The 26,365-nt window shown below is 43.7% G+C and overlaps 2 protein-coding genes across 4 annotated transcripts in view; both read right to left on the bottom strand.

Annotated features, from left to right (window-relative positions):
• Window positions 1-26,365, bottom strand: part of LOC141272037 (uncharacterized) — a 234,212-nt gene that overhangs the window by 191,567 nt on the left and 16,280 nt on the right. The window lies entirely within an intron of this gene.
• On the bottom strand, window positions 1,687-21,270 carry LOC141272002 (uncharacterized). Of its 3 annotated transcripts, none has more exons than XM_073682279.1 (8): window positions 21,184-21,270; window positions 20,830-21,009; window positions 17,805-17,953; window positions 17,496-17,675; window positions 17,290-17,413; window positions 17,107-17,204; window positions 15,379-15,469; window positions 1,687-4,874 (listed from the first exon to the last, which is right to left on the bottom strand). In XM_073682279.1, the coding sequence occupies exons 3-8, from the start codon at window positions 17,880-17,882 to the stop codon at window positions 3,871-3,873; spliced, it is 1,575 nt and encodes a 524-aa protein (XP_073538380.1). In that variant the 5' UTR covers window positions 17,883-17,953; window positions 20,830-21,009; window positions 21,184-21,270; the 3' UTR covers window positions 1,687-3,870. The 3 variants fall into 3 exon arrangements, with proteins under 3 accessions (XP_073538380.1, XP_073538379.1, XP_073538381.1); XM_073682278.1 differs by having other exon boundaries at window positions 20,830-21,090; window positions 21,184-21,266; XM_073682280.1 differs by lacking the exon at window positions 20,830-21,009.

Here is a 26,365-nt window from a genome sequence, read left to right as displayed (position 1 = left end):
GTTCTTGGCACCCCTGCTCCGAGAACCCATCCCCAAAATCCGACAGGTAACTAGGCACAGACCGGGTATCCACCCTAGCCAACTGGGTACCCAGACAGTGTTCTTGGCAATACCCACTCCATTTTACTATCTCCTGAGACTGCCAATCTATCACTGGATTGTGCAGAGCGAGCCACGGGAGTCCCAGTACCACAGGTGAAGGCAGACCCTCTAGCACAAAACAGTCTAACACCTCTATGTGTATGGCCCCCACCTGGAGCTGCAAGTCAGGGACATAGTGCATAAAATACCCCTGTCTCAATGGGGCGGAGTGTATGGCAATTATAGGTATGGGTCTGGACAGAATATGTGAACTGAGGGCTTGGACCTGGACAAACCTGGAGTCAATAAAAGTAAATCCCGCCCCACTGTTCAGAAAGGCCGACACCTCAACCTTAACTCCCCTCACAAGTACTATGGCGGGAAGAAAGAACTGTGTCCTACCCATGGAGGTGATAAGTACACCCGGGTGACTAACCTCCCCGCAACCCGGGCCTTCTAGTTTTCCGGTGGTTGCTTATTAAGAGGACGGGAAGGGCACATACCCACGAAGTGACCCTTTTTCCCACAAAAAAAACACACTCCCCCTTATGCCAGACTACCTGAAGTTTCCCAGAGGAAGATGTCGCACTCACCTGCATGGGTTCATCAGGTGCTCCCACGCTGACCTCCCTGGGCCCCTGACTCACCACACACGGGGGTGACTGCCTATGTCTCTGCCGAAGTCGGCAATCAACTCAAATCGCCAGAGACATGGCTGTCTCAAGGGAGTCAGGAGTCTCATACAGGGCCAAGGCGTCCCTCACCCTTACCGTAAGCCCCTCAGAAAACAAACTACGGAATGCGGGATCATTCCACTTTGTATCAGTGGCCCACCTCCTGAACTCGGAGCAAAATTCCTCCACCGGCCGGTCTCCCTGCCGAAGTTGGCGCAATGTGGACTCGGCTAAGGAGACATGATCAGGGTCATCATATATAAGGCCCAGAGCACGAAAAAAAACCTCCACCGTCTGGAGCGACTGTGAGTCGGACGGGAGAGAAAACCGCTCACACATGGGGATCCCCCTGAAGGAGCGAGATTATTATGCCCACACATTGCTCCTCTGAACCTGAGGAAAAGGGAGGTAGCCTGAAGTAAAGTTTACAGGCCTCTCTGAAGACCACAAACTTGTCCCGCGCCCCCCCAGAGAACCTGTCAGGCAATGCAACATTGGGCTCAACTACAGTTTGTCTGAGAGACGAGACACCCACCCAGATGTATTAGGGTACTGCAAGACCACCGTGCGTAAATCCGCCACCTACAGACTGAGCTGCTGCAATTGCCCCGTCAGAGCAGTAATAGGATGCATAATGGATCAGAAGTAACGGTTGTGGTCAGAGCTAATTTCATGACTCAGCTGTCGGGTGACCAGGGATCAGGGGCTCCTACCCTGACCCTAACACTAGGGGGCACCCTAGCTCGCCCTTTTCCCCAGGATACCTCTGAAGGTGATGATGCTGAGGCCTCCGCCCTCGCCCTAACGCCTGGGTTAGCCCTCCACTTGTTCTCCTCCCTACCCGGGGAAGAGGGGCGCTACTGTGAGCCGAAGTACACCCACCCGACAAACAAGGCAACACGGACAGGGATAAACATGAAACTCCAGGCACACAAAATATTCTCTCACATATAACAGAGGGAAGCACGGGGTGTGTACGTCGGGGGAATAAACCAAAATGGAAAAGAATAAGGAATAACCACGCATACAAACCAGGCAAGTCACAAATTATTCCTCCCAAACTCCTCATAGAACTCCTCACTCTCCTTAGCCATGCAGCAGACGCTAGCTCTGACAAGGACTTAGTATCAGAGCCCAGGTTATAAAAGGAAAGGGAGTGGCTAACTGAAATCCAACATGGCCGCTTAACCCCTGTTCTACTGGAAGAAATAAATACATTTAAAATGACGGAGAAGTGCTTCTTCTCGAAGTTGGAGCAGGAGCCCTCTGGCGCTGAGGTCTCCTGGCTCCAACCTGTTGCGGTAACTCCGTGACAATCACACTCACTCATCCACTCATCTTTTACAATAGGCTAATAATGATCTAAGTCCACCACACAGCCAGTTCACACATTCACTCTACAGTTCTTGCTGCCACCACTCGCCATTTTGATAAGCCAGAATACTAGAATACACGCCTCCCATCTTTCTCAGGCCCCTGATAGGTAATCTTCTTGCACTCTGGCATATACAGTGTAATTTAACCAAGCTATACTTCTATATAATTTTTTTACTCTTTCCATACAAAAGGCCTATCAATTCTCACCAACTCCTTAGATTCTAAGGTGATACATTAAATATAGATCCAAACACAAAGACATAAGCTGTAAAAGCAGATGTTTAATAAGGATTGGTGCAAATTTGAAAGGGGCTGTTCAACGCCTCTCTCTTCCGCTTGATTTGACATCAAACATGGTGAGATACTACAGAAGATGATCAGGACAGTTGCCAAGCCAGCAAATTGATTCTTAACTGGACTCATGCAGTGGTGTACCGCAAATTGTGGCAGACCCCATGGCTGTTATGGAGCCTGTTGGTTGGACTCTGTGTCAAATGACTCTGCCCAGTGTACCAATTTCAATGTATCTGCGCCCACAAGAGCAAACATTGCTCTTTGCTCCCCATGCAGCCAGTGCATTTGTACACAGCAGGTCTCTTGATGTCTCTAGATCACGCCTGCTTTATGGAGCCTCAATCCACGCATAGCACAGACCAAAGCTGCGCATGGTGGGCTTGGCGAATATTTTTTTTTAATTATTATGTTGGTACATTTTTCAGCAAGTAGAGGAGTGGCACCATACTGTATGGGGGAGCACTGTGTAGGCATGGGCATCATGCTATAAAGAGGGGTACAGTGAGGATATCCCACTTTATTTCTTTATTTTGGGGGCACAGTGAGTGCATCACAGTGTATTTGGGATCACACTGGAAAACGCATACTGTTTTTGGGCACTGTAGGTTTGTCATACTGTGATTCACACACTTGGGGACATCGTACTTTATTGGGAGATGCTGTCAGTCTAATCTGTACTGGTGGCTCTGTGGAGGCCTCATACTGTATGGGGGGAGGGGGTACTGTGGCAACTTGATATTGTATTGGAGGAATTCTGGAAGAATTATTGGGAGGAACTGTGAGGGCATCATACTGTATTGTGAGCACTGTGTGGTGCATCATACTGTGTGCACCATACTGTGCAAGGGGTAATTGTAGTGGGTGAGGACACGAAGGAGCTAGGGGCACTATTGTTGCGTGTTTGCCACTATACATATCTCTTCTTCCCTATCTGTAAATTTTGGGAGGCATGCTTTTTTTGTGACTGTGACTATGGTCCATGAATCGACTTACAAATTTTTTTCATTTTGTGCTTTTGTTTTGGTGGGGAGGTGGGTTCTGAAAAAATTGTGCATTTGTTATGAACCCCATGATTTCTATATAAACCTGATCTAATTATCAGGTCACCCAACTGTCCTGAACATGTTTAGTAGCGTCTCCCCATGGCCAATATTAAATCAGACAGAAGAGAGCAGCACCAGACAATCCTTTTAAGCTGCAGTTATCTCATATACTGTATATAAATGTTAACTATTTTATATATATGGTTCATATACAGCTGTATCATTAGGATACTAAGCACTTTTAAGTAATAAATGGTCAATGGTAATTGTATGCATTTTCTAATAATAATTTTCTGCTCTAAACTATTTTCCCATTGTCACTTAGACGTATTACTTTCTAACTTACATTTTTCATGTACATGTTGTGAATAAAATGATTAAAAAAAAAATAAAGAAAATAATTACTTTCCATTATGTGTTTTTTTATGTCTAACAAGAGCTGATTTCTGGACAAAACGTTTCCCACATTCTAAACATGAATATGGCTTCTCACCTGTGTGAATTCTCTGATGTGTAAAAAGATATGATTTTGATGTAAAATATTTCTCACATTCTGAACAAGAAAATGGCTTCTTCCCTGTGTGAAGGCTCTGGTGTGTAACAAGATTTGTTTTATAATGAAAAAATATCCCACATTCTGAACATGAAAATGGCTTCTCCCCTGTGTGAATCCTCTGATGTCTAACAAGATCTGATTTCTTGTTAAAACATTTCTCACATTCTGAACATGAAAATGGCTTCTCCCCTGTGTGACTTCTCTTATGTGTAACAAGATTTGATTTTAGTCTAAAATATTTCCCACATTCTGAGCATGAATAAGGCTTTTCCCCTGTGTGAGTTCTCAGATGTCTAACAAGAACTGATTTGTCTATAAAACATTTCCCACATTCTGAACATGAAAATGGCTTCTCCCCTGTGTGAATTCTTTGATGTGTAGTAAGATTTGATATTTGTCTAAAACATTTCCCACATTCTGAACATGAAAATGGCTTCTCCCCTGTGTGACTTCTCTGATGTCTAACAAGATTTGTTTTCTTGTTAAAACATGTCCCACATTCTGAACACGAAAATGGTTTCTCCCCTATGTGTTTTCTATGATGTGTAAGAAGTCTTGATTCAATACTGTAACATTTCTCAGATTCTGAACATGAAAATGGTTTCTCCCCTATGTGAGCTATTTCATGGTCAACCGTCATTCTGTGACCTTTGTTTTGCACTTTGGTCCTGAATGAAACAGAAGAAAGGACTTGTTGAAAAGTATCAGATGATGGATTGTTCATTAGAAAGGCTTGAGGTGAAGCTGGGATAATGGCATGTTCTTCACATGTATCTGGTGTGATTCCATGATCAGTTGCTGCAACATCTGAAAATATGCGATGTCTGTCTGACTTCTTAGTGCAGTCACCTGCCAAGAATAATCATTTAAAATTATGTTGCATTAAAATTATATTAATATTTATATCATAAATAACATTCCTATATAAAATGTAATGCAATTAAAGGGGTTGTCCGATCTTTTGATAAAAGTCACTCTATGTGAGTGCAGACTTTTGAATCTTTATAGCATGTGCACCACACGCTGTCCGGATTCTCCGGTATTACCGACAGGAGGGGGCTGTCACATGTCTAAAAGTATGCGCTTTGCATACTTCCGACAACATTCCGACTAGACGTCCTCAGCCTCACTCAACTCAGTTGTATTGAATAAGGCTGAGCACATCTTTTCGGATTGTGACCGGAAATATACAAATCACATATATGCGGTCATGTGACTGCCTGTTCTTGCTAGGAATACCGGTGCGCATGTTGTATGAATTCATACTTTCACTTCACACTTTCCTTACATCTTTTTATACTCGTGTGTGTGATCATAACTTTTCTTGTGTTCTTATATTTCTCCTAGTTTTATAAAATTTTTACACATTTTTCACATTTAATCAAATTTATTCACATCACTATTTTTCTCATGCACATCTTTGCCTATCACATCTCATACAGTTTTTAATCCTTCATTTTTCACATATTTTTTAGTTTTATACATTTTCCACATGTCTGCAAAATAATATATCACTATTCAATTCATTTTTTTCTCCTTTATCAATGTATTTTCATATGATGGTTAATGGATGACACTATAGCAATAACTATATATATATAATATTTATATACAATATATATATATATATATATATATATATATATATATATATATATATATATATATATATATATATATATATACAGTACAGACCAAAAGTTTAGACACACCTTCTCATTTAAAGATTTTTCTGTATTTCCATGACTATGAAAATTGTACATTCACACTGAAGGCATCAAAACTATAAATTAACACATGTTTAACTATATACTTAACAAAAAAGTGTGAAACAACTGAAAATATCTTATATTCTAGGTTCTTCAAAGTAGCCACCTTTTGCTTTGATGACTGCTTTGCACACTCTTGGCATTCTCTTGATGAGCTTCAAGAGGTAGTCACCGGAAATGGTTTTCACTTCACAGGTGTGCCCTGTCAGGTTTAATAAGTGGGATTTCTTGCCTTATAAATGGGGTTGGGACCATCAGTTGTATTGTGCAGAAGTCATGTGGATACACAGCTGATAGTCCTACTGAATAGACTGTTAGAATTTGTATTATGGCAAGAAAAAAACAGTTAAGTAAAGAAAAACGAGTGGCCATCATTACTTTAAGAAATGAAGGTCAGTCAGTGCGAAAAATTGGGCAAACTTTGAAAGTGTCCCCAAGAGCAGTTGCAAAAACCATTAAGCGCTACAAAGAAACTGGCTCACATGAGGACCGCCCCAGGAAAGGAAGACCAAGAGTCACCTCTGCTTCTGAGGATAAGTTTATCCGAGTCACCAGCCTCAGAAATCGCAGGTTAACAGCAGCTCAGATTAGATACCAGGTCAATGCCACACAGAGTTCTAGCAGCAGACACATCTCTACAACAACTGTTAAGAGGAGACTTTGTGCAGCAGGCCTTCATGGTAAAATAGCTGCTAGTAAACCACTGCTAAGGACAGGCAACAAGCAGAAGAGACTTGTTTGGGCTAAAGAACACAAGGAATGGACATTAGACCAGTGGAAATCTGTGCTTTGCTCTGATGAGTCCAAATTTGAGATCTTTGGTTCCAACCACCGTGTCTTTGTGCGACACAGAAAAGGTGAATGGATGGACTCTACATGCCTGGTTCCCACCATAAAGTATGGAGGAGGAGGTGTGATGGTGTGGGGGTGCTTTGCTGGTGACACTGTTGGGGATTTATTCAAAATTGAAGGCATACTCAACCAGCATGGCTACCACAGCATCTTGCAGCAGCATGCTATTCCATCCGGTTTGCATTTAGTTGGACCATCATTTAATTTTCAACAGTACAATGACCCCAAACACACCTCCAGGCTGTGTAAGGGCTATTAGACCAAGAAGGAGAGTGATGGGGTGCTACGCCAGATGACCTAACCTCCACAGACACCAGACCTGAACCCAATCGAGATGGTTTGGGGTGAGCTGGACCACAGAGTGAAGGCAAAAGGGCCAACAAGTGCTAAGCATCTCTAGGAACGCCTTCAAGATTGTTGGAAGACCATTTCCGGTGACTACCTCTTGAAGCTCATCAAGACAATGCCAAGAGTGTGCAAAGCAGTCATCAAAGCAAAATGTGGCTACTTTGAAGAACCTAGAATATAAGACATATTTTCAGTTGTTTCACACTTTTTTGTTAAGTATATAATTCCACATGTGTTAATTCATAGTTTTGATGCCTTCAGTGTGAATGTACAATTTTCATAGTCATGAAAGTCCAGAAAAATCTATAAATGAGAAGGTGTGTCCAAACTTTTGGTCTGTACTGTATATATATATATATATATATATATATATATATATATATATATTCTTTATATATATATAAATATATATGTAAAAAAAAACTGACCAGCACTTCCTACATGTGAACAGGTGCAAGCTGCAGAAACTGCATAAGATATATAAAAAGAAAGCGCAGCAGCACTCCATTATGGCCAAGATACATAAAGACAATAAAACCATTTAATTTAAACTGTGTTATTACTCAATAAGCTTTACTTACAAAAAATGGAGGTTCTTAGCGCATAAATTGGCCAATTCATGTGTGCCCATCAACCGCTGCAAGGTGACCTCCCATCTGATGGGTACTAATCTGCCTACATGCCTCTCTTGGGCTACAAGCCTATAACTCTGGACAGAACATGTCACTTCTGGGCTGAAACACCTACAATTTAAATGGTTTTATTGTCTTTATGTATCTTGGCCATAATGGAGTGCTGCTGCGCTTTCTTTTTATATATAAATATATAGATATAGTTGTTGCTATAGTGTCATCAATTGACCATTGTATGAGTATACATTGAAAAAGAAGAAAATATCAATAACTATATATACATACAGTAAGTGAAATAAGTATTGAACACGTCACCAATTTTCTAAAAAAAATATATTTCGAAAAGTGCTATTTACATGAAATTCTCAAACCCACCCAATCCATTTTCTTTGCCTGTGTGGATTGGATGTGTTGTTACCAACATCTGGCGAGAATTTCATGTAAATAGCACCTTTACAAATATATTTACTTAGAAACTTGATGATGTCTTCAATACTTATGTATATATGTATATCATATATCTATATATCATATAGTGTCATTTAACCATTATGTCAGTATACTTAAAAAAGGAGAAAAAATGAAGTGAATAGTGATATATGATTTTCTAGCAGGATTGTGCAATATTTTATTTTTATTATTATTCTTAATTCGAATTTTTGTTCATATTTATTTACATGATCATTTTTTTTTTGTTTTATTTAATATTTATTAAATAATTTTTATGAAAAAGGAATTTGCTTCTTCCTTTTCCTAATTAATTTATCTTTCTGAAATCTGCCAGCATCTTTGCTATTACTCTAACCCCTTCTCAACATTTGATGTACTGGTTCGTCCTATTTTTAAGTGACTTTCCGCTAATGGACATACCGGTATGTCCTGCGAGAGAACAATCACCGCGTCAAAGGACATGGAGATCGGGTGAAGATGGCTGCTGTCCCCAATAGTAGGCCATCTTGCCTCAATGCCCGGGGAGGTTTCGCCAAACCTCTGACTCAGACTCCTCAATTTCCACGACACCGACTCCGACTCCCTCATACGTGGCTCATGTTTAAGTGATACTTTACTGTAGCACAGATTCATCGCAGCTGAAAGTCTAGACCCTTAGATCAGGAATAGGACATTTCATAACTTTCCCAAATTCTTATGAAAAAAATATTCCCCACAAACTGCATTGAACTACTGTACCCAATTTATTATATATTTTAGTAGTCAGTCCATTTTATACAGACTCCAACTCCACCAAAATGGGCTCCAACTCCATGACTCCAACTCCACAGCCCTGGTTTCGCCGCCACCCCACATCAGAGATCGCAGCGATTGGCGGGTCAAATGCGACCGGCCAATTGCAGTAGTAAAGCATTTTAAATAAATTTAAATGTTTCTAACATTGGTTGTCAGTGGTGACTGGTCCTGTCTGTGACAGCACAAATCACTATGAGGACCTCGTTGTGACGCGACGGTGGTCCCACCCAACACTATCACTGTGATTGGCCGGTCTTCTGTGACCGGCTGATCGCAGCAGCTAACAAATAAAAATGAGTCTCTCATTGGTGGTCAATTATGATTAGTGCGGTCTGTGACAGCACCAATCACTATGAGGACTCTGCGGTGGTCCCACCCACCGTGATCACCGAGACTGGTCAATCTGCACAGACCGACAAAACTCAGCTAAATCGTTAGATGTAAAATGTTGTTATTGCTCTGTATGTCTCCATTCCAGTTAGGAACGATGTGCAGAGCGGTTTGGAAAACGTGTCCATCTGCCTGCTGGGATTTGTAGTCTTCCAGTGCCTTTGCTGTTGTTGATCTTCCACTGCCTCCTGCTCCTGCTGTCTATGATTCACTTTTGTGATCACCACAGTATCATCTCCTAAACCCCCAAATGACCCCTCTCACGTCCTATTCTCCCCCCTTCCTCCTTGTCCACTTGCCATCAAGCTCCACTTTTGCCCAAAAAGGGCAGGGCCAGGGTAACTTTTTTCGCACTACTTTGGTGTATGCATTTTGTAGAGCTGAGCCCTGATCAGTGGCGTATATCACTGATCAATATCTGTGCTCAAATTTTGTCACATTTTGTCCTTTTTTAGTGAAAAATAAATTATAATTAGCTGATAGGATTAGATATAGGGACAGCAGAATGTAACTAAAGGTAGTAAAATATACTGTAGTAATTTGCTTATACTACAGTATTTTTTTTATAGCATATATCTTTAAAGTAAATCAGTTAGTTACGGGCGATTAGTAATTGTTTTTACTGATGTCCGCATTGTACATTATAATTGGTATAGTTTCAGAAATCTGCAAGAAAATACTGTTGTAATATACTACGTTTTTTCTTATAATCCATAAAATGAAGGTTAGTCTCAGTTAGTAGGAGGTGTTCAGAATTTTTTTTTTTTTACTGATATTACATAGTACATAATAGTACAATATTATTTAGTTTAGAAATGTATTTGAAAATTAATGTAGTATTACTACAGTTTTTTCTAATATATAGATACGGATCTAATCTAATATATACGGTTAGCGTAGGTTAGTTGCGGATATTCAGTAATTGTCTTTACTGACATTCTCTTGGTATATTTTTTAACATTTTCATATATTCAGTTTTTATTTTTCTATTCTGTTCTTTTGTTGTATTCTTTTTCTATTCTTGTTTTTCTGCTTTTTCTTTTCTAATCCAATATAGTTAATTCTAAAATTTGGTTATATGATACATGTGAAAACACTACAGACCTACACACACACTGCCCCCGTGAAAAAAATAAAATGTCCCGCTCTTCTCAAAGACTATATGTCATCTCCTCTAGTGATAATGAACTACCACGTAGATGCCCCAGGACTGAAAATGAGCCAACGCCTACTGTAAATGACCCCCTTTGGATCACACACCCCGACGATTATGAGCCTCAGATTCCTGATTTTGTGGCCTGCTCAAAAATCTAGTTTGGTACTACCAGCTTTACATAAATCGACTTTTTCAACATCTTTTTCTTTGAGAACTTCGTAAATCTCATGGTGGCCCAGAAAAATTTATATGCCAAACATTTTTTTTCCCAAAGCCCGATTTCATAATTTGCTAATTGGACCCCCATACATGCAATAGAAATTATGACATTTTGGAGCCTGGTGCTTCACATGGGGATAGTGAAGAAGCCAGAACTTCAGCAATATTGGAGTGCTAATATTTCATATAACACTCCAGTTTTCCGACTGGCTACGACCTGGGCATGCTTTGAGGCCATTCTCTAGTTTTTGCATTATAACGATAATGCAGTGTCCACCACAAAATGACCCCAACTTTGACCAACTTTTCAAAGTTAGGCTGGTCATTGATCACTTCAGCAATACATTTTCTGTTGTGTACATTCCCCAAAGGGACATCTTCATAGATAAGTCCATAATCCACTTCAAGGGGTGGCTTAAATTCCAGCAATACTTCCCCAGTAAGAGGGAAAAGTACAAAATCAAAATGAACAAACAGTGCAAGAGTTCCTCAGGGTACACCCAGAGATTTAGAATTTACGAAGGGAGGGACACCCGGATTGAACCCCCTGAATGCCCCCCTGTCCTGGGAGTGAGTGGGAAAATTGTATGGGAATTGGTGCACCCACTGCTGGATCAGGGTTATTACCTCTGGTGGACAACGTCTACACCAGCGTCCCACTTTTCAAGCCCCTCTCTACCAGAGCTACCGCAGTATGCGCAGAGACCAGGAAGGACACCCAATGTCGCTAATTGGGCAACTGTTGAAAAAATGGGTGAAAACAGAGACCAATGTGGCGACAAAATGCTGGTGGTCAAGGACAAGAGGGATGTACTTTTCTTGACCACAATACATGGTAATGACAGCACCCCAAATGCTTAAAGAGATACATCTACACAAGTCCCCAAGCCAGAATGTGTCCTTGAGTTCAAAAAGAAAATGGGGGAGTTGATCTTTCTGATCAAATCCTCCAACCCTACAGTACCATGCGAAAACAAAAGTATGGTACAAAAAGCTGCCCATGCACATCATACAGATGGCAATGTATAATGCTTACATGCTATCACTATGTTCAGGCCAGACAGGCACATTCCTTTAGTTTCAGGAGATAGTAATATAATATACTAATAATATTTGGAAGTCAGGAATGAGGAGGCCCCAGTAACTCTGGAATTGAAGGTGACTGTATTGTACCAACATTTTCCAAGTGAGGACCATCAAACTGCAAAGAGAGGAAGGTCGCAAAAATAGTGCAGCGTCTGTTACAAAAGAGGAATAAGAAAGGACACCACTTGACAATGTGACACCTGTCCCGAAAAACCTGGACCTGGCTTGTGCATAAAAGACTGCTTCAAAGTGTACCATTCAATCATGGATTACTAAATTTATTTCTGATTTACTCTAATTTATTGCACAACTTGATCTGCTCTGCACAACTCACATATGCTAACCTGATGTACTCTACACAACTTACATATGCCAACCTGATGTACTCTACACAACTTATATATGCCAACCTGATGTACTCTACATAACTTACATATACCCCTAGACCACCAATTCCAATATAGGGTCACTTGTAGGGGGGGGGGGGGCTCTACTGTTTTGGCAAATCAAGGGCTCTGCACATGCGACATGGCTCATCAAAGTATTTACTCCATAACGTTACTCCTTCCTTTCGGAGTTTGGCAGCATGCCCAAACAGTAGTTTCCCACCACATTCAGGAGAAGTCGCACAACAAACTTTGAGGTTCATTTTCTCCTGTAACCCTTGTGAAAATGAAAAGTTTGGGGCTAAAGCAACATTTTTAAAGGGAAAAATATATTTTTTTTATTTTCACAGCTCAATGTTATAAAATTCTGTGAAGCACCTGTGAGTTCAAAGAGCTCACCACACATCTAGATAAATTCCCTGATAATTTTCAAAATGGGGTCACTTGTTTGCAGAGCACATCAGGGAATCTGCAAATGCGACATGGTGTCCGCTATCTATTCCAAAAGTGAATTTTCATGGATCAACGATATAAAATTCAGTGAAGCGTCTGCGGGCTCAAGGTACTCACCACACTAGTTAAATTCCTTGAGGGGTGTAGTTTCCAAAGTTTGTTCACTTGTTTCCAATGTTTAGGCACATCAGGGGCTCGGCAAACGCGACATGGTGTCAGCTATCTATTCAAGGAAATTTTGCGCTCCAAAAGTCAAATGGTGCTCCTTCCCTTCCGATTCCCTGATGTGCACCCAAATAGTAGTTTTTCACCATTATAGGGTACCAGTGTACTCAGGAGAAATTGCACAACAAACTTTGTGGTTCATTTTCTCCTGTTAGCCTTGTAAAAATAAAAAAATTGGGGCTAAAGTAACATTTTTATTGGAAAAATATGTTTTCCACCACATATGGGGGTATTTTGTTCCTTTATGCTGGAGAAAGGCTGTTTGTTTTCCGTTCTGCTGGAAGTTTATGCACTTCAATAAACCTCCCAGTTTGTGTCATGTTGGTGAGGAGAGGATGCCCAGCGTGGGGCGCAACACGAGGGGAACACCTGGGAAGATGTACAAGGAAGACTCTGGCGATAGGGATAAGGGGTCACCTCCTAACATAAACTTGAGTCAGATCCCTAAACTCCCTATCGTCCCTAGACGGGTTCTTCCCCCTGTGCGCGATCACATGCTAAGCCCTCGCTGGCCTTGAACTTACCCTGTCTAGTGCATAGGCCAGTGAGACACTAGTCCCACTACTACAATAAGACAACACGAGGAAGGTAAGACAAACAGTGGGAAAAAGACACGCCATATAGTACTCCTCAGCTTTTCCAACAGGAAACTTCACTGTTGCAACAGAACGAACAGCACAGCTTATCCAGAGACTGGCTCCTTCAAAGAGGTCAGTATAGAAAAACTATTACCAGCAAGGAATGAAGATGGAAGTGGGTTTATATAGTGGAAGGGAGTGGCTGTAGCTGGGTACTCAAGCTCTACGTTCACAGCCAGCAGGGAAAGGGTCCTTAACCCTTTCAACCCCATATGAAAGTAAATTCACTTCAATTGGACACTAAAGAGGACCTGCAATCTATTGAACAGCTTTGACCTTCTGATCCCAGTTCCTCCAGGACCAGACACACCCATGACAGTTTGACCCAGAAACTACTTGCTAATGTGAATGCTACCAGCTGCCTAAAAGTGTGTAAATCCCAACACAGTTTAAAATGTATATGATCCATATTGTAATTGTTTTTGTATGTATAGTCCTTTTTTACATGTAAAGCGCCATGGAATAAATGGCGCTATAACAATAAATACTAATAATAAATAATAATAATACAATTGTTTCCTAGGATAATAATGGCAATGTGTTTGTAAAAATCAGATTCTATATGGGTGATCATACGGGATCCGATTTTGTTTGAGATGTTCTTGGAGAAGCTGCTGTGTTCCTTTTGATACATGTGAATTTCCATTTGTTTGTGTGTTTTTCCACTGTCTGTCTCATTACTTGTGTTGTCTTTACCCTAGTAGTAAGACCAGTGTCTTGCTGCCCATCTCATTAGCCAGGGCAAGGTGCAGGAACAGTCAGGACTTTGGTACATGACGGAACACGGAGGGGAAAGACCCGTCTAGGGCGATTGTAAGTGCAGGCTTCAGCATAAGGTGAGTGTTGAGGGTCCCTATCGTCAGGGTTTTCCTTTACCAGCTCCCTGACCTAGCGTGACACATGGATCCATGTTTGGTCAGTGCTCTATCCAATTTTATCTCGTACAGCACGCGTCAGTATAATACGCTCATCTGAGCGAGCCCTGAGTCAGAAAGAAGAGGCAGATCAGACAACTAGACGAGTGGAGGCTGGACAGGAGAGCGGTGAGATGAGTATTAATTTATTTTTTGGAACCCTTTCCAGGTCAGCTTGCGGTGATTTTGCTAAATTTGCACAAAGCAAATTACAACATTTTTAAATCATGAAAATCGAAATAATTTTTTCATAAAATTCAAGGAGAATTCAATTCACCTCAAAAAGATTCGCTCGATTCTACTGATCATCATAAATGATGTTATGATTACAGAGACATGATATGTTTATTGTAATTGTTCTTGTTTATGTTTTTGCTTATGTTTATTGTAATTGTTTTAGCCCCTTTTTTTCTTTACTAGTAACTTTATAGAAAGAAAATCTCTGACACTTATTATGCAGCACTTATAATAGGGATCTCTGTATATAAACAAGCATATTATGTTCATAAGGAAAAATGCTTAGGCGGGGGTCACGCGAGCAAGGATTCTCTCATGCGAGATGATTGGGCCGATTAAAGCTAATGACGCTCGGCTCAAACTCTACCCTAGTTTGAACCAAGGTTCATCTTAGTGTGATCCGATTGTCTTGCATGTGAGAAGTGGAGTATAGGTGCGGAGAAGATGGTGAACTTAACTTCATCTGACATCCGAGTGCAGTCCGATGTTTCACATGCACCCGTAGACTTTATATTTATAGCCATCCATTGAGCAAGTGTCTGGAGTTAGACAGGACTGTGAATAGAGAAGTATCTCCTCTGCAGCAACTCAGAAGTGCGATATTACTGCAGTGGAGAAAATTCCAAACAAAATAATGTAAAAAAAAACAACGTGTTTTTTTGTTTAAGAGCTAAATCTTTGTGAGTAAAATCCCCATAAAAAAGACTTTGCGTAACATGGACTAAAAAATTGAGCGTATAAATCTTTAAACCATTGACTGAGTCAAATCTGTGACTTCTCAGCATTTAGTGGTTACCACTCACCTTTGCGGTTATCGGTAGGAATCTCTTCTTTACACCGCTCATCACCCCTCACATAGGTCTCTGTAGTATTAATATGGGGCAGATCTTTACCCTGGAAGAAATGTTAAAAAAGTCACACCCATTTAGTTGCTCGTTCGATCTGCGACTTCAGCAATTCATTACATCATTTATTCCACATGGTGATTAAATAATTCTGCAATAAGGTTGGTCAATGAGGACACGATAGCTCTTTGCAGCTTCTGCAGATTAGATGGAGAATCTGCCCTTCTCTGAAGAGCCCATTTTATTTCTCCCCCTCCATAAGATTTTCTATAGGCTTAGGATCTAACAATTGTAAAGGCCATAGAAGCAAAACAAAGAAAAAGCATCTCAGAAGTAACCCATGACTATATGACCCTTGTGACATGATGCACTGTTGGGAACTAGGGGAAACAAATAAAATAAGTGATGAGCTTGTTTGGCCTCATTGCTTAGGTAAGCTCTAGTGTCTAAACATCCATCCACAGGAATCATAAGACTCAAAATGTACCAAGAAAACATTCCCTACATCATTATTCTATTTCCACCAGCTTGACAACAAGGGTCAATGGATTCATGCAGTATGTTCCAAATTCTGACCATTCTATCAGCAGAGTGCAACAGAAAGCTGGATTTATTTGACCAATGTTGTCCACTGCTCATGTTGTCCACTGTTGCTCATCTGCTGTTATAGCCCATCTATGGTAAAGAGCAATGAATGCATTCGAACAAGTTAGTTGGACACCAACTCTGTATTCAACTGCAATTTTCATGACTGTGCACCGCTTGTTCCTCAGAGCAATTCTTGATATCTAAATGGATGAGCTGTTTTTTTGTCTTCTAGATTCTCTTTCATATAATGTTTTTCCCTCCATCACAACATTCTCAATATACTCATCAAAGCACTGCATGCTAAAAAGCCCACAAGGTTGGCAGTTTTTGAAATACTGGTTCAGGCTAATTTAGCACTGATGAACGTACTATGTTCGAAATTGCTTACATCGCTCACTCTTCCCATATTAATGTTAACTCTCAACACTGAAAAATTATTGATTAATTTTAGTCTATTTTCCAGGATCACAATTATAATTTCCATATAGAGAACCTCCAATCATTAAAGAGTTTATCCAGGACTATTTTATTGTTTTTCCTATGGGCATAAAAACTAACAAGCAGGTAGTTGCTAACTACCTGCCCGTCCTACCTATTCTAACCACTCTACCCTGTTCTACAGATTAACTGCTCCTGTCGGCGTTTCAGCTACTCAAAATCGACAGAGCAGCTCCTCCTCTTTCAGGCCGCCCTGATGGGGCATTACTGCCAACGTCATGTTGATTGTCAGGGTTAGGCAGCGGTGAGTCAGCTGTTAATCAGTAAGATGTCGGTAGTCACACCCCGTCAACAGAACAAAGTGGAAGCTGCTGCTCTGTCGACATCACGTCAGCGGAAGCCACTGAATTACCGGAAGGAGTTGTGTGTGCCCGATCTGTGCCAGGTAGAGCAGGCCGGGAGTTAGCAACTGCCTGCCTGTTTGTTTGTTTTTTACTATGGGCCTAAAAACTAAATCCTGCATAAGCCCTAACGAGCATGTGTCTATAATAAAAAAGGTAATCTGGTGTATAACAGTGAATAAAAGAAGACTGAACACAAGACCTTCACAGCCGTTTACACATCATAGGGGAGATTTCATGACACCTTCTCTAAATCTACCTGATGATCCTGAGGAAAGTTGGGATTTTCTTGTTTACAGTCCTGTGGAAGAAGAAAACGGGGACATCTCTCTGATGTTGTCCTCTCACTGGATAGACCTGGAGGAAACACATACAGGGACTGAATTCATTCTTTACATACAGATAATTATAGGCCGTGTGTATTTTTAGTTCTGTCTATTACCTGGTGATGTGAGGGGCTGGGGAACCTCCATAATGACGTCCTTGTACAGATCTTTGTGCCCTTCTAAATACTCCCACTCCTCCATGGAGAAATAGATGGCAACATCCTGACACCTTATAGGAACCTGACACATACAATGATACTGTCATCCCCCGATCCCTTCATAGCGTTACTGTATAATGTCCCAGCATTCCCAGCAGTGTCACCTCTCCAGTCAGCAGCTCAATCATCTTGTAGGTGAGTTCTAGGATCTTCTGGTCATTGATGTCCTCATGTATCAGGGGGTGAGGTGGAAGCTCCATGATTGGGCTCAAGGTTCTTCTCCATCCCTCAGACACAGGGGCTTGACAGCTCTCACTAGAGGTCTTCTTCACTACTGTGTAATCCTGGTTATGGAGAGGCACATTAATAAATCTCACTACAGACATTTCCAGAGTCCTCACCTCTCCAGTTCTGTCCATCTGTTATTCCTATAGATAAGAATGATGTAATGTGACGTCATCAGAATCTCTCACCTCTCCAGTAAGCCGGAAGAGGATCTCTAGGGTGAGGTGTAATATCCTCTCCGCCATCTTGTCCCTGTCCCTATCCATCCTTGATGGGTCACGCAGGAAAATTCTCTGATATAGAAGATGTCCACTGAGAAGATCCGATATTGTAGGGACTTGAATTGGGAGAAGATGACAATATAACATCATAAAAATCCCATGTAAGAAATATAATTATTTGACATAATAAAGGTAAATATGATCAGATGAAGAACATGAGTTATCTAATCTAATGATCTCCTTCATGTTTGAGGTCAATCTACATCACACCCTCACAGTACAGCTAATCACTGGTGGCAGCATTTAGAGCAGGGTTCCCCAACTCCAGTCCTCAAGGCCCACCAACAGGTCATTTTTTCAGGATTTCCTTAGTATTGCACATGTGATGGAATTATCACCCACCTGTGCAATACTAAGGAAATCCTGAAAACATGACCTGTTGGTGGGCCTTGAGGATTGGAGTTGGGGAACCCTGATTTAGAGCACACAATCTCTGTGAAGTATCATGAAACAAATCAATCACATCACTGACATCACAACGGCAACCAATATCATCATTGCAGTGATGTAAACAGAGACTGAAACCACAGGGGCGTCAGCGCTGGTGTGGAGGGGACATAACATATTCAGTTGATATTTTTTTCTACAGCTGGACAATCCGATCACAGTGTAAGACGTCATTGGTTTTCTACCAGGTATCTACATTACCTAGAGGTCTGTGACCCTTCGTGCTTTTTAACGGTTAATGATTAGGATTTGGGTACAGGAATTTACCTTAAATATAACCAATATTAAGATTATTATTAATTGAGCCACAGAGTCACAGGGACTCTTAAATATGGCTTTCACATTTATTTCAAGAGACAGTCATAAATACAAAGAGCAATGAAACTGGGAGTGTCCCAAGGAGCGGCCATGAGGGGGAGTTACAGTATTCACGAATTATTACTATCTGAAATAAAAATTTGTCACCTTAAAAAAATGTGTGGGAGACAAAGTAGCAAAACGTAAGGATTCATGTACAGCACCATTTTAGGAGTATAGTTAGGCTATGTGCCCATGATGCAGAAATGCTCCGGATTTTTCCTGAGCGTTTCTGCATCTCCCTGGCATAAAAAAAAGCATGCGGATTTTACATGCGTTTTTCCTGCCAGGTAGAAGCGCTTGTGAAGCATTTTTACATGCGATTTCGCATGCGGGTTATCAAGCGCTTTTCCAAGCGATTTTAGCATCACTTGGAAAAGGGCTTGACAACTTGGTCACACTATATAAATCCATGCAACTGGCGTGGATTTATATAGTGTGACCAAGTTAATAGTAAAAGAATGGTAAAAAATAAAAAATAAACATTATACTCACCTTCTGATGGCCCCCGGTCTCCTTCTTCGGTGCGTCCGATGTGTTGGGCGGCTCACGGTGGTCTAAAAGGACCTTCCATGACGTAGTTTAGTCATGTGACAGGTCACGCGACCGCCGACGTCAGCGGTCACGTGATCTGTTACTTGACTAAATGATGTCATGGAAGGGTCCTTTTAGACCATCGCGAGCCGCCGAGGAGCCAGGACGCATCGCTAAGGAGACCGGGGGCCATCAGAAGGTGAGTATAATGTTTATTTTTTATTTTAAATTCTTTTTTTTATTACAGGTACTATGGTACCCGGGTCTGGATGAGAGTCTCCTCTTCTCCAGACCCAGGTACCATCGGCACATTGAATAGCTTAATATTCGCATGTGCACATGTAGTGATACGGATATTAAGCGATTCAATGCAAGTCAATGCGGCGAAAACGCCGCGATTACGCAAAATAATTGGTAGTGCTGCAGATTTTTCTGCAATGATAATCCACAGCGGAAATTTCTGCAGCATGTGCACAGCACATGCGGATTATCATTGGGGAACATTGCAGACCTTCTACCAAGCACTTTTTAAGCGTTTCCGCAGCGGACTTGCCGCTGTGGAAACGCTTAAAAAAAGCATAGTGGGCACACAGCCTTAAAAGATTCCTTGTCTGATACGGTGACACTTTATTAATATCTAGTTAACTCGTTTCAGGGTCGCACTACTGATCCTTTCGTTGGGACATTGAAATATACATAGACAGAATATAAAAAAAACTGTCGCCAAAGACGAGGGTCATCTGATGATGCGCGAGAGGAGTTAACAAAAAAAACAAATGCAAAAATATTGGGGCATGAGCACAGAATCATGAAAAGTTTAGTAGCAAATAGTCCACAGGGTCACAAAAAATGTGTTGAGAAAAAAAGACACACATTAACTGCCAAAGATCTGAGAAGAATCAAACGTGAAGCGACCAGGAGCCCATTATCCTCCAGTGCTGTCATATTCCAGAACTGAAGCCTCCCTGGAGGACCAGAAGTACAAAGTGTTCAGTGTTCAAATACATGGCCGAGGTAAGAAGGCTGAAACCTGACAAACACTGAGAAGTAATACACAGAAGTACAAGGTGTTCAGTGCTCAGAGACATGGCCGAGGTAAAGAGGCTAAAACCCGACCACCACTGAGCAAGGCACAGAAGTACAAGGTGTTCAGTGCTCAGAGACATGGCTGAGGTAAGGCAGGCTGAAACCCGACAACCACGGAACAAGACACAGAAGTACAAGGTGTTCAGTGCTCAGAGACATGGTTGAGGTAAGGGAGGCTGAACCTGACCACCACTGAACAAGGCACAGAACTAGTACAAGGTGTTCAGTGCTCAGATACACAGTCGAGGTAAGGGAGGCTGAAACCCGACAACCACGGAACAAGACACAGAAGTACAAGGTGTTCATTGCTCACTGACATGGTTGAGGTAAGGGAGGCTGAACCTGACCACCACTGAACAAGGCACAGAACTAGTACAAGGTGTTCAGTGCTCAGATACACAGTCGAGGTAAGGGAGGCTGAACCTGACCACCACTGACCAAGACACAGAAATTTAAACATCAAGACTGGGACATTGTGAATGGGTCGAATTTGGAAACAGGAACCCACCTTATATGTCACCGATATCAGAAGCTGAGGATGGTAGAGACGCTGAGAGTGGGATACGGATCATAAAGATGGAGTGCGGCCTGAACGACATGTGATTTATGTCCTTCGTGCAGAATCTGCCTTCTACTCAGGGAGTGGTGGAGATTATCACTACAGGAGCTGCCCAGGTCACATGGACTCCTGAAATATAGAGGAGACCGGCAGAAATACAAAGGGCAATGTAACTATGAGGGTCCCGGCCATGAGGGAGATTAATTATAACTGCAATAAATGACAAATAGAAATGTTAGTATGCTGGCCAGTCATGAAGGGGTTAATGTCCCCTGCGCCCAGTAATGGGGAATCTCCACATACCTCCACCTGCAGAGGTGCACACTAGATATATGTTCTTGTCTAGACTACAGCTGCTCCTGTGAAGGAGATGATGTCACAGGAAGGAGCGGAGCCTCCTACAGTCCATACCTCATACCAGCAGTGCACACTCCTTCACTTATAACTGAGGATTTCATCTGGATTGATCCTGTCAGCTCCTCTCTACAGCAAATCCATCATAGACAGTTCACTACTGAGGAGCAGGGCCGGCTCCAGGTTTTTCTGGGCCCCGGGCGAAAGAGTCTCAGTGGGCCCCTTTAACACATACCACGATTCATGATGCAGAGATACGGCGGAGAAATATATATATATAGTACAATGCAAAGATTTCACTTCATGAGTGATATCTATTGTAAATTCCACAATAGCTCAGAAACCGGTGAATCGCTCCACACAGAATAGTGGCCCCCATATAAGGCTCCATACGGAATACTGGTCCCCATATAACGCCCATACGGAATACTGGCCCCCATATAAGGCTCCATACGGAATACTGGCCCCCATATAAGGCTCCATACGGAATACTGGCTTCCATATAAGGCTTCATACGGAATACTGGCCCCCATATAAGGCTCCATACAGAATACTGGCCCCCATATAACGCTCCATACAGGATACTGGCCCCCATATAACGCTCCATACAGGATACCGGTCCCCATATAATGCTGCATGCAGGCTGTTACCCCCCACATAATGCCCCATACAGGCTGTCCCCCCCTTATAATGCTCCATGCAGGCTGTTACCCCCCACATAATGCCCCATACAGGTCCCTCCCTTTTAATGCTCCATGCAGGCTGTTACCCCCCACATAATGCCCCATACAGGCTGCCCCCCCCTTATAATGCTCCATGCAGGCTGTTACCCCCCACATAATGCCCCATACAGGCTGCCCCCCCCCCTTATAATGCTCCATGCAGGCTGTTCCCCCCCACATAATGCCCCATACAGGCCCCCCCCTTTTAATGCTCCATGCAGGCTGTTACCCCCCACATAATGCCCCATACAGGCTGCCCCCCCCTTATAATGCTCCATGCAGGCTGTTCCCCCCCACATAATGCCCCATACAGGCTGCCCCCCCCCCTTATAATGCTCCATGCAGGCTGTTCCCCCCCACATAATGCCCCATACAGGCCCCCCCCTTTTAATGCTCCATGCAGGCTGTTACCCCCCACATAATGCCCCATACAGGCTGCCCCCCCTCTTTATAATGCCCCATGCAGGCTGTCACCCCTCCTCTTTATAATGCTCCATGCAGGCTGTCACCCCTCCTCTTTATACTGCCCCATACAGGCTGTCACCCCTCCTCTTTATAATGCCCCATGCAGGATGTCCCCCCCTCTCTTTATAATGCCCCGTGCAGGCTGTTCCCCACCTTATAATGCCCCATGCAGGCTGGTCCACACCTTATAATGCCCCATGCAGGCTGTCACCCCTCTTCATTATAATGCCCCAAGCAGGAATCCCCCCCTCTTTATAAGGCCCCATGCAGGCTGTTCCCCACCTTATAATGCCCCATGCAGGCTGTCACCCCTCCTCTTTATAATGCCCCATGCAGGATGTCCCCCCTCTCTTTATAATGCCCCGTGCAGGCTGTTCCCCACCTTATAATGCCCCATGCAGGCTGGTCCCCACCTTATAATGCCCCATGCAGGCTGTCACCCCTCCTCATTATAATGCCCCAAGCAGGAATCCCCCCCTCTTTATAATGCCCCATGCAGGCTGTTCCCCACCTTATAATGCCCCATGCAGGCTGTTCCCCACCTTATAATGCCCCATGCAGGATGTCCCCCCTCTCTTTATAATGCCCCGTGCAGGCTGTTCCCCACCTTATAATGCCCCATGCAGGCTGGTCCCCACCTTATAATGCCCCATGCAGGCTGTCACCCCTCCTCATTATAATGCCCCAAGCAGGAATCCCCCCCTCTTTATAATGCCCCATGCAGGCTGTTCCCCACCTTATAATGCCCCATGCAGGCTGTTCCCCACCTTATAATGCCCCATGCAGGATGTCCCCCCTCTCTTTATAATGCCCCATGCAGGCTGTTCCCCACCTTATAATGCCCCATGCAGGCTGTTCCCCACCTTATAATGCCCCATGCAGGATGTCCCCCCTCTCTTTATAATGCCCCGTGCAGGCTGTTCCCCACCTTATAATGCCCCATGCAGGCTGGTCCCCACCTTATAATGCCCCATGCAGGCTGTCACCCCTCCTCATTATAATGCCCCAAGCAGGAATCCCCCCCTCTTTATAATGCCCCATGCAGGCTGTTCCCCACCTTATAATGCCCCATGCAGGCTGTTCCCCACCTTATAATGCCCCATGCAGGATGTCCCCCCTCTCTTTATAATGCCCCATGCAGGCTGTTCCCCACCTTATAATGCCCCATGCAGGCTGGTCCCCACCTTATAATGCCCCATGCAGGCTGTCACCCCTCCTCATTATAATGCCCCAAGCAGGAATCCCCCCCTCTTTATAATGCCCCATGCAGGCTGTTCCCCACCTTATAATGCCCCATGCAGGCTGTTCCCCACCTTATAATGCCCCATGCAGGATGCCCCCCCCCCTTATAATGCCCCATGCCTCCATACATTAAAAAAAAAAAAAAAAATCAAATACTCACCTCCCTTCTCCTCACCTGCTGCCTGCTGCCCGCCGCTCGCTGCTCGGCTCCGAACTCCAGCGTTGTCGGCGTCTTCCCGCTCAGAGCTCCCTGTGATGGCTCAGGGGAGGGCGCGGTGTAAAGACGTCACCGCGCCCTCTGACCTGAGACGTCACAGGGAGCGCAGAGCAGGAAGACAGCTGATCTGCGGAGGCACGGGGAGAGGTAAGTATCGGGCTGCCGGGGCCCTGAGCAAGCGGCGGAGAAGGGCGGGCGCTGACACCGCTCTCCTCCGCCCATAGCCCAGCGGGGTGCGCGACCGCCAGTGGGCCCCTCTGCCTGCTCAGGGCCCCGGCATTTGCCCGGGTGCGCCGGGTGCTGACGCCGGCCCTGCTGAGGAGACTACAGTGCAGCTACTGAAGGGACACTCTCACAGGAGCAATGTATACAGTTCGTCAGTGATGTGACTAGATTATAGGATTTCCTCATAGAAACTCCATTCTGGTCTCCTCACGACACAAAGGTCTAGAACGGAAGATCTGCAGTGAGGATCGTGAGCTTGCAATGAGGCACAGGAAGAAATATTTTGTTAGAAATATATTTTCGTATTGAAATTTGTTAAATATTAACTCAAATCAAATAATATTATTAGTCTTCAATGCCGTACAAAGCCCTACTCATGGAAGATTCTGCCAACTAATATGCTTAGCTTGGGTGAATGGTAGCATCATAAAATAGGACTCAGGATGCCAAAGATGGACAGTAGATGGTTGGTTTTAACGTGTACACAGGGGTGGATTAAGAGTAGCAAGGGCCCCAGGCAGTTTAGAAGGCGTGCCCCCCCCACCCAACCCACATACCTGATGTATCACATGTCACATGATCCCCTGTGATAGATCATGTGATAGTTCACGTGAAATTAATTTGGCACAATATTAATTATAATAATTTTTTTAGGCTGTGTGCCTGTGTCACCCCAGGCCTGGATGCCACAAATAATAAAGGCTGTGTCTGAGAGCAGGAGGGAGGTTCCCTGGTTAGGGACAATTAGCATGCAGCACCTCCTGTCCCAGGCCAGTAGGGGGAGCTGGCTGCCCTATAAAAGCTGGAACTGGGGCAGGGTTAGGGAGACCAGAACCCACTTCTGAAGTGACCAGAAGGGTTCTCAGAGAAGAGGGACAGGTCAGCAGCAGCTGAGGAGTCCGTGAGGCAGAGGAGGAACTGCAAGCCAGGGACAGAGGCGACGAGAGCCGGTCCTGGCAGAGAATCAATCTAACCAGACATTGGGGTCTGAGGCTGTCCGGGTTATCATTCCCAGCAGCAAAGAACCAACCCGCGAGGGATTTCAGGTCCCTTGGCCTAAGAAGCCTGGAGGCTCATCCACACAGAGGGACCAGTACAGCGAGGAGAAAGCAAAAGATACCCAAGGCCCGAGTCGCAAGCCATATAGGCGAGAAGTACACGGCCAGCTCAGGGAAGTGGGCTATTACACCACGAAGAGGGGGGGATAGTCAGAAAGAGCATAGAGAGAACGGTAGGCCTACACACTCACCCTGACCAGTGGGGCTCGCCCGAATGCTCTCAGATACCCAGGCCCATTCCTAACCGGTACTGCTGTTGGGTCATTAATAACATCTACAATAAAGACCCAGAACTGTTTTGAAACGGGCTCTGAACTTTTACTATTGCGGCCGGCACTATCACCCCCAGCATCCACCTACACTGCCCTGAGGCTACACTCTTCCCGTGGGGAGTTATCCTACCCCTGTGCTGCACACCAACACCAGCCTCAGCGGTCTGCCTTGCAGCAGCGGTTATCCCTGACCGCAATCCACGGGTGGCGTAGTCGGACATTCAAAACACTGATAAATAGACTGCCACAATTTGGTCTGACCACCCTGAGCCACGGGATCGGGTTGCCACTACTACCCCCAGCATCGTACAGAAGCCCGGTTCCGGGTACCCCACGGCCCAGGGGGCGAGTCATGCCCACTCTGCGTTTTTTAAGTGTTTCCGCTGCAGAAACGCTTAAAAAACGCTTGGTAGAAGGTCTGCCATGTTCCCCAAAGATAATCTGCATTTCCGCTGCGGATTATCATTGCGGAAAAATCCGCAGCATTACCAATTATTTTGCGTAATTGCTGCGTTTTTGCCGCCATTGACTTGCATTGGAACGCATGGAATCAGCATCACTGCATCTGTACATGCGGAATCCAAGCGTTTCAATGTGCGGATGGTACCCGGGTTTGGAGAAGAAGAGACTCTTCTCTGGACCCGGGTACCATAGAACCTGTAAAAAAAGAATAAAATAAAAAATAAATATTATACTTATCTTCTGATGGCCACCGGTGTCTTTATCCGATGCGTCCTGGCTTGCCGGCAGCTCGCGATGGTCTGAAAAGGACCTGCCGTGATGTCATTTAGTCATGTGACGGGTCACGGGACCACTGACGTCGGCAGGCCATCAGAAGGTAATTATATATTTATTTTTTAGCATTCTTTTACAGTCACACTATATAAATCCATGCTGGTTGCATGGATTTATATAGTGTGACCAAGTTGT

Source organism: Phyllobates terribilis, unplaced genomic scaffold (genome assembly GCF_046119375.1).
Source record: "Phyllobates terribilis strain yellow unplaced genomic scaffold, ASM4611937v1 Scaffold_5__5_contigs__length_657084704, whole genome shotgun sequence".
NCBI classification, from domain to species: Eukaryota; Metazoa; Chordata; class Amphibia; order Anura; family Dendrobatidae; genus Phyllobates; species Phyllobates terribilis.
Note: the sequence above shows the minus strand (reverse complement) of the source record. Positions and strands in the feature narration are given on the sequence as shown.

What these genes read in the sequence shown, in the direction of transcription:
- LOC141272002 (XM_073682279.1), bottom strand. Translation starts at nt 17,882, where the DNA reads ATGGATAGGGACAGGGACAAGATGGCGGAGAGGATATTACACCTCACC. An exon ending in CCAGCCCCTCACATCACCAG is followed by an intron (nt 17,205 to 17,289) that starts GTAATAGACAGA and finishes TGTTTCCTCCAG; the next exon opens with GTCTATCCAGTGAGAGGACA. An exon ending in TCCTACCGATAACCGCAAAG is followed by an intron (nt 4,875 to 15,378) that starts GTGAGTGGTAAC and finishes TATTCTTGGCAG; the next exon opens with GTGACTGCACTAAGAAGTCA.